This window comes from Pseudochaenichthys georgianus, chromosome 2 (genome assembly GCF_902827115.2).
Source record: "Pseudochaenichthys georgianus chromosome 2, fPseGeo1.2, whole genome shotgun sequence".
NCBI classification, from domain to species: Eukaryota; Metazoa; Chordata; class Actinopteri; order Perciformes; family Channichthyidae; genus Pseudochaenichthys; species Pseudochaenichthys georgianus.
The window spans coordinates 6923907-6933237 of NC_047504.1; the positions used below are offsets into that span (position 1 = coordinate 6923907).

The 9331-nt window shown below is 42.1% G+C and overlaps 1 protein-coding gene across 1 annotated transcript in view; it reads left to right on the top strand.

The window, feature by feature from the left end:
- ahr2 (aryl hydrocarbon receptor 2) overlaps window positions 1-8995 on the top strand; it is a 48273-nt gene extending 39278 nt beyond the window's left edge. Inside the window, 10 exon segments of the mRNA XM_034099658.1 lie at window positions 1144-1228; window positions 1230-1311; window positions 1425-1514; window positions 2402-2522; window positions 2690-2829; window positions 2944-3146; window positions 3275-3384; window positions 3547-3688; window positions 3892-5452; window positions 5535-8995. Of these exon segments, the coding sequence (XP_033955549.1) occupies window positions 1144-1228; window positions 1230-1311; window positions 1425-1514; window positions 2402-2522; window positions 2690-2829; window positions 2944-3146; window positions 3275-3384; window positions 3547-3688; window positions 3892-5452; window positions 5535-5621 (2621 nt within the window). The 3' untranslated portion in view covers window positions 5622-8995.
- The last annotated feature ends 336 nt before the right edge of the window (window positions 8996-9331 follow it).

Consider the following 9331-nt stretch of genomic DNA (forward strand, 5'->3'; position numbering starts at 1 on the left):
AAAACTGTGCTAATAATTGGAGCCAGCCGCCTGCAAAGCATGTAGGCACGCAACTACTCTAATGATTATTCTAACTATTAATAAGAGTTTATTTTACATTTTCAGGTCCAAAAGATAATTCAATATTTTTTTAATGTCGATACATTTTGTTATATATGAGCAGATTAGGGCCCCTTTAATAATGTATCTCCATGAACCAAACTGCACTGTGTTTGTTCCCCTCCTCCATCACTTCATCCATCATCAGTTTTTTTTTACCAGTTTCCTCCACCTGCTTCCTCTTAGAGGATATTTTAAGGTTATTTTTCTCCTGTTTTTCCGATAAAAAGTGCTTGATAAGTGCGAGAGGAGGAAGAGGGAGAGGAGGAAGAGTTGAGTGACGGTGCTGTAAGACGACAGGAAACATCAGGCAGTTCCACCCTGATAAAAAAAAGATCTTCCTCTTTCTATTTTTCCTCACTTCCCATTTCACCAGATATATAAGGGGTCCTATTGCGCTCATGTTCAGGTTCATATGAGTGCCTCTACTGTGTTTTCATGCTATAATGGTTCAAACGGTCTCTATTTGTTCCTGTGCTGCAGCACCGCTTACCACTCAAACATATAACACACCCTACAGAAAAGGGAAAACCCCAACAATTCGAAGAGGGCCGCTTGAAGGAATGATCCTGTAAACACCATCAGCTGTTTGCCCCACATCTTTTTCTGGTTTCTTTAAATGTTGCTCAACTTTGCACAGAGATTTGCACACTGGGTGGAGAAAAGTAAAAGCTGTTTCTTAAACTAAGTTTCATTTCCTGTCTGTGGTTTCTTCGTCTGTTCTTCGTGTGTGCTCTTTCAAAACGGGACAAATGAAACGGACAACAATAAGTCAAAAACGATATGTGTATCAGTCTACGTGACTTGAATATGCTCCATATTTTAATGATATCCTGCTACGTCCTTTCACGAGTGAAAGTGTCAGTCGTTTTTTCTGTAAACCTGCTGACCAAACAGAATTAAAAATGTGATTTTATGAATACATGTTGGTCTGAATTGCAGCTAATTTGTTTCTTCTGACACTTTGAAGCTGAATACATGAAGTCCACCTGTCATAAGTTTTATTTTAGTTTCTGACCGTCACATTTTCTTCTTCTCCTGCAGCCACCATGAAGAAAGGGCAGAACGGCTCCAACTGGAGCAGCGAGCGGAGCCTCATGTACGGAGGAAACGTCCAGAACGCTCTGACCCCCCCCCACCCCGTCTCTAGCCTCCTCCCAGAGGACCTCCATCGATGGAGTCAGCTTCTCAGAGGGAGACCTGCTGCTTCAGGTAACGCACATGTTGGTTGTTGTGTGTTCTAGAGAGAAATCTGAATCAGGTTTACTCTTGCACATAGAAGGAATTGGGTTGGTGTATAATGATGCATACATAAACACATTCAGGCGCTGAACGGCTTTGTGTTGGTGGTGACGGCTGAAGGCTACATCTTCTACACATCCCCCACCATACAGGACTTCCTCGGCTTCCACCAGGTAAAACATGACCCATAATATTAATATTAATAATATTCTAAGGATAAAGAAGTTCAATCTTATTAGCCTTCTCAAAATCTATATTAGGAAGAGCTTGATGCCAAAAAAAGGGTGGTACAAACTTTAAAAAGAGACATACAAGGTAAAAAATGTAATAAAATCAAATATGTGCTTGACTAAAAGTGACAATACAATATGAAAAAGACAACAGATAAGCATTAAAATGTATTATAAATTACTTTTAAAATGTAAAACAAACGTGGCCCATTCATAGTACTTTCAAAATAAAGTGTTGGTTGTGCATAAATAAATGTAAGATTTTAACTAATAATAAATAAATATCCACAGCTCAGTGTTTTGTTAGCAGTTTGTTCTGGCCAGCTGCGTTCAAGAGCGATGATGCAAGTGCAAACACATACTGTACAGAGCAAACACACACACACACGCGCACACACACACACTGTGTACAGTCAATAGCAGAGACTTAAGGGCTGAAACACAGACGTCGTTGTGCAGAAGGTGCCGAGAGAGACACACCTCTTACTTTCTTTCTTTCTTTCTTTCTGTTGCTCAAACAAACCCTCACAAACCTCGTGTGTTAAAAACGAATTCAACTCAGAAGGCTCTGCTGAGTTCAAAGACACCCTGAAGTCAGGAATTATGAGCGCCAGAGGGGAAACACAACCACAGAAACAGAAAAACGTGTTACTATCTCTATTACTCCTAATATTACCTAATATTACTTTATCTAAAAACTGAATATCTAGAGAGTCACATAAAATGTTTCTTTTAAAGTTATGATAACTATACTGTGGAAATGCAGTACAGTACATTAATGTTTCATTCATATTATACAGAAAGGATGATTTGTGTGTGTGTGTTTTCAGTCGGATGTGATCCATCAAAGTGTGTTTGAGTTGATCCACACCGACGACCGCGCTCTCTTCAGACGGCAGCTTCACTTCGCTCTGAAGCCAAACAGCGGCCAGCAGGACGAACTGAGCCCTGGTACGTTGCATTCAAATACTACTTTACACACATTTGTATTTATTGACTCGTTTTATACTTAAAAATACTCTTCTCTTTGCTTGATTGTCAGATGATCTTGTTTTAAATATGATAATTAAGACCAAAAGCATTGGAGGTAATCATATTGTATCATATTTGTGCTGCAGGAGAGCAGAGCTCCGCAGAGATCACCAGTAACGTGGTGACGTACGACCCACAGAACATCCCCCCCGAGAACTCCTCCTTCCTGGAGAGGTGCTTCTGCTGCCGCTTCCGCTGCCTGCTGGACAACTCCTCCGGCTTCCTGGTACAATAACATCCCTCTCTGTTTTAAAAAAATATGAATGAAAAAGGCTACGAAAAAATGTCCAATAACAGATAATAGGGCCTCTCTAAAAAAAATGTGACTATGTGTCTCCAGGCGCTGAACTTCCGCGGCCGGCTGAAGTTCGTGCACGGTCAGAACCGGGTCTCGGAGGACGGGACGCTGGTGCCGTCGCAGCTCGCTCTGTTCACCATCGCCACGCCGATGCAGGCGCCAACCATCCTGGAGATCCGCACCAAGACGCTCATCTTCCAGACCAAACACAAGCTGGACTTCACTCCCATGGGCATCGACCCCAGGTACACACACACACGCGCACACACACACACACACACACACACCTGACTCAGATACTTGTCACATATCTCATGATCTTTGATCTTTATTTGAAAGTGTTTTTAATTGACTGTATCTTCCTCTTCCTCAGGGGGGAGGTGGTTCTGGGTTACAATGAAGTGGAGATCCGCATGAAAGGCTCCGGCTACAACTTCATCCACGCTGCAGACATGATGTACTGTGCCAACAGCCACGTGAGAAGTGAGTCAGGGGTTTATATAAAATAAATGACATATTGGGGTATAAATCAAGATTTAGGTCTAAATAAGAGGTTGATTCAGGCTTTTGGTTCTGTTTGTACTAGTTTAACTATAGGCTGATGTATGAACAAATGTATTGACTCTTTTTTTTGGTCGTTTCCAGTGATGAAGACCGGAGAGACCGGCTTCATCATCTTCAGGCTTCTGTCTAAAAGTCGGACGTGGGTTTGGGTGCAGACCAACGCCCGGATGGTGTTCAAGGCGGGGAGACCGGACTTCATCGTGGCCCGGCAGAGAGCGCTGACGTGAGTCTCTCTTTGATTTATCTTTTAGCGCACATTTTATACATTATATGTGATTTGATTTGATTTGACATTTTTACTTGAATTTCTTATGTTTTCTTTCTTTCTTTTTATTTCACATTCTTAAATATTTGTATTCTAGTTTATATTTGATTTCCCCTGGGATAAATAAAGTATTCTGGTGCTGATTTCCTTTCTCCTGGCAGAAATGAGGAAGGGGAGGAGCACCTGCTCCTCCGTCAGCTGCCGCTTCCGTTTAACTTCGCCACCGGAGAGGCGTTGCTGTACAACGTCGCCCCCACCGTGGACGTGCCTGAACCCTGCTCCTCCCCCAAGCAGAGGAAGCTGGACACGGTGAGCCGCGAATCCTTGCTGGGCTGCATGCTGAGTCAGGACCCGTCGCTGTACTGCGAGCACAGCGAGAATCTCACCTCCATCAACGACGCTGCCTTCAAGAACACGCACGCCACCGTCAGCGTCCCCGGGGACATGTGGCAGCTCACTACAGCCAAACCCGTGGTGGGCAGCCTGGTGAAGACTGATGCCACGGTGCAGGACATGATGGAGACCCTGCAGCAAATCCTGGGGGACTCTGAGCTCACCGAGGCCCTGGAGGTGGAGCCCGATGAGCTGAAGAGCTGGGAGAGCACGCTGCTGAAGATGAGCAGCTGTGAGATGAGCGAGGACCTGGACGAGATCCTCAACAACGATATCCTGTGCTACGTGGAGGAGCAGCTGCAGAGGGACGGCGGGCTCAATCTGCCCGATGATGGACCAGCATGCATCTCTGCTTTGGACCTCCAGAGCCAGAATCCAGAGCTGGACTTCGGCTGGGATCTGGAGAACCAGCTGATCTCCAACGGACAGCCGACTCAGGGCCTCGGGATGATGAAGCTCTCCCACTTGGATGTTCCTCAGATGAGGCTAAACAGCCCCTCCCTCCAGGAGACGGCTGATCTTCATCTGGGGATCACAGGATCTCCCGTTTCCTTCCCCCCCGCGGCAACAACACAGAGGTCCCTGCCGGTCGCTGCTAAAGAGAACAACCTCGGAGCATTCAGGCAAAGCAATCATTTGAACCAAATGACCCCACAGTTGCAGATGCGGACCCCCAGCCTGCCCATGGGCCTACAGGACCAAAGCGCTAAGAGACAGTTAAACTCTGTGTTCAGCTTTCAGGAACACCATTGGAGCTCCTCTTCCGTCCCCAACCAAGCCACCTTTGCAGAAACATACTCCCAAAATATTTCAAACGAGTCCGGTTTTACCGCGGACGCTACGAGCTGCTTACAGGGACACTTTGCACTTCAGAACAGCGAGAATCAAAGATGGCTTCCAGAGCCGCAGCTGATCTCCAGTGGACACCAACAGATGGGCGCCTGCCTCAACCAAATGTCAGGCTTCCAGAGGACTCCTCTCCCCGGGGTGGTGGTGATGCAGAACGCGGTCAACAGCAGACCGATGTTCATGACCCCAGAGACTCCGAGCGGGCCGTTTCCTGTTCAGCAGGTCATGAAGCCGCCCCCCTCCAGCAGCTGCCTGTTCAGGAACGCAGCGTCTGTGCCTGTGAACGGAGTGCACCTCACCCAGAGACTGAATCCCGCCAGCAACCCCATTCCCTCCCAGCCGCCGTGCTTCTACCAGGCGGGGGTCATGCCGGGGATGACGGTCATCCCCAACGAGGCGGCGCTGTCCTGCCAGACGGCAACGGCGCTCGACCCCAACGGACTCCTGCAGCCGTACCTGAACTACAACGAACAGACACAGGTAGATATAATATCAAAGCAATCAGAAACTGTATCTCAAACTGAACTAATACAAATGTATAATTGTATTTCTGTTTTCGCAGATCAACAGCCGTCCAGTGGTGGGTAACGGAGGGTTCCCCTACTCTTCGCTGCCCAATGGGAACGCATACTACTCAGAGAACAAATAGGAAACTGCCGCTGTGACTCCAGGACGGCAGAGGATCCCGACCCGGACTGAAACACGGATTAAAGGAATCAAAAAGCCTCCTGTCTCTAAACCTGAAAGAGGATCAGACTGAAAAACTGAAATGTGCCAGAGGAGGAGGTAGAGGGGACAAAACAGGACGCGAATCCTTCCTCTTTTTACTTCTTGTTAGGAAACACGGAGGAAAGCTTTGTTTCAGGACGGATGCTCTTTGAAGAACAGGAGACATTTCCCTCTTTGGAGCATGTTGAATTATACCACGAAAAAAAGATTACTGATTACCTTATTCAAATCACTTGGAGACTCTTGATTTTCTGCCAGGATGATGGACTAACTCATCGGAGGAGGAGGGAAAATCCACCAAATGAACTCCTTTATCCTCATCCTCAATGTCTCTTTTTAAAAACCCACTTTTACTGTGGAAAACAGTCAAAGTGTGTCCAAACACCTGTGTTCTTCGAATCAATGATAACCGACGAATCTACCTGCAAAAAATGTACATTTGCAGATTTTTTCTTTATTGCAATTGACCCTCTTCCACAGATAAAGCTAGCCTTGTAAATATGGAAGTTATTCTGTCTCAAAACATGATGAACATGTTGGATTAATGAGTCTGTAAGACAGCGCATGCTTGCTTTTTTACGCTGGCTGAGCCGTGAAAAAACGCAAAAGCAATGAAAGCAGCCTAGCTTATTGTTGCATTGTTACCAGAAGAAATGCATCATTTAATCTGCTTGATCCCCTGGAGTTATTAGCACTTAAAAAAGAGAGATACAAAAAAGAGACTTGAAGGATGAGGACGAAGTGGGCCCGAATCTACTTCCTGTTAATCCTCTGCCGTCAAACACCATACTCACTTATTTTGAGCGCTCAGAAGGATAAAATATATCTAATTTTGTTGTCGTTGTTGTTTTGTCCTTTTGAAAAGGCGTCTAGATTTCGTTCATTTCAACTCTTCACTGCGCAGACAGAGTATTCAAAAGAAAACGTACAACATAATCATCCTGCTAAGAAAGAAAATCACGACGCATCTGCAATCACGAAAATCACGACTTATTCAGTGAAAGCAGCTGCTTGTTAGTGCCTCTTTTATATATTGTTAAAGCATTCAATCAGAGCTTTCATCACTGAGCCAGTTCTTCATTTTTCTTTTCTTTTTATATTTCTGTGTTTCTGTTTTAGGGGGAGAGAAAAAAGTCACATTTCCACTGGGAATATTTGCAAAAGAAATCGTTTAAACTGCCCTCGCTTTAACTTCAGAAAGCCAACTTGTGACATATGTTTGCACTATTCATTTAAATGTGTTTCCCAAAGCATAGAAATCGTAACTAAAATAGAGCTTCCTTACGCAAAATGAACTGGACCCTCTAGATCAGATAGATATTGGAACATGAAATCATTATTATGTCTTATTTAAATAACAAAGAATTGTCCTTTTTTAGAATGGCCCCAGACTGAGAGTAAAAGCTAAGCACTTACTGCCTTCAATACAAGACCTTTTGAACATGAAAGCATGGAAACATGTCACAGCAGGGCACACGATGTAAATAAGAGCCTGAAGATGAGCATAACAGGGCCCCTTTAAAACTGTCTCTTAAATTCGTTTTTCTTTTTTTTAATCGAATAGTCAGTCTCTCGCTATGAAACTAAATATGAGAGCAGACTTTTTATTCTTATTTCCGTCCTCCTCCTCTTTCCTGTTTCTGTCCTTGTGGTTAATGTATGGCTCGGACGACCGGGGAATATCGACGATCGTCCGGCAGCGAAAAAACACAGAAGTAAGAACAGTTAAAGGCAGCTATTGTATATTTTAAATAAGGGAAAAAATGCTTAACAAGTGCCTTTTAATTGGCCTCTTTTTGATTGTCTGTTTATTTTTCTTCAAAACAACCCGATTCAGCACTTAGATTGGAAATAAAACATCACGGGGAAGCCTTTGAATTGCAAGAAATGTGTGTCGCATCATCAGTACTGAGCCATGAAATCTGATTTATGTCTAAGTTTCACTAGTTATCAGCACTTACTGTATGTACTTTTTTAAAACTCCTAAAAGAAGGTTTTGATTTTAGAAGCTGTAATAGACAAAAGTAGTGACAGCTGACTTGAATGTTGCCTTAAATACCAAAAAGACTAGTAAATAAAGCCATCTGTGATTCTTTGTTCTGCAGGATACCAAAGGGAAAAGACAGAAAACTAATATGTTGTTAAAGAATTCTATTTTCTGTGGATCATTTCTGCACATGAACAGCAGGAAATAGACCCGAGTGATTGTAGTTGTGTGTGAAAATGATATGAATATTCACAAAATTACAAATATGCTGCATTCATGTCACATTGAAGTGCCTAGTTGTAGTGTTGATTTATGGCATCATAGGAACAAGTGAGTTGTAGAAAGGCATTCTGGGTAATGTAGTCGTGTTTTTGATTGATTTGGCTCGATTTCATTTTGAAAATGCCCTATTTGTAAAGATAACTCTCATTCTGATTTTTCTCAATTAGTATTTAAAAAAGCAGTGAAAAACATGTATTTTACTCTTAAATCTACTTAATTACTGTAAGTATTACAGTGAAATCCAAGCCTTTTCTCCCGATTATGATCATTTCGACAGCAGAAACCAAAAATCACCACAGATGGATGTTAAGAAGTACACATTTAAAAGACTCAAAGTGTGCTTTCAATTCAATCACAAAGTATTCATATCAAAATATAAAATATATCTTGTTGCTTGCCTCTAGTTGGGAAAAAAAAAAGCCTTATGTACTTATTATACTTTTAAACCGTGGAGGCAAAGGCTCCACATTGCAGTATCTTTGTGTACCTGTGTATAAATATATATATTTGTCTTTTTTTCAAAATACATTATGTCCTATATTGTGTATTTTATTGTTGCGTTAACCTGACTCACGCCTTCATCATTTTTTGTACATTTTCTGCACAGCATATACAAATGTTAACCTCTTGTTATGATGTTTTCTGTTTTTTTGTAACTTTTAAGCATATTATATCTCTTGGATTTGCCTTCATTATTGTGCCTCTGACAGTGTATTGAGTGTTTGAGTCAATCTTTTCCTGCTCACCATATTAAAGGTGATCTGATCATCACACACAGAAGTGTCCTTATCCTCCGGACTCTGAATAAACAGCTTTATTTTTTGAATATTTTAACAATAGGAATATTATAATATGAGGAAATGTGTAAAAAATGCACGTTATTGTTTGCTGGGAAGAGAAAAGTTGATGGTTAATGAAAAGATAGAGATGAAAATACCTTTACTAGCACGGCCCTTTTCTTTCATCATAAATGAGAATGTTGTCATTTAAATATTTGTAAAATTAACATAAAGCCTTATTTTTAAGCCATTTGTATGGAATTATATTTTTGATGCATATTATTTTATTTATCCTACTGTACATTAATATTGTACTTTTTGTCCAATGCAATAGTCTGAAGTGTCCACAAGGTGGCACTGTATCTCTACATTCTGGCAATTTAATGTATCTTTCCTGTTTGTCAATCTGCTCCCAGTTAAGCCTTTAATGGTTTTCACTGACCAAAACACTGGGCCAGGTCTTATATTGTGTTACTCAGACATCCTGCATTATAAAGTAAGTTCACTGAAATGTCCCCATTACTGTTTTTATTTAAAATATTTATCTCAATTAAAGACAATCATTTTACCGTAAAGTGGACA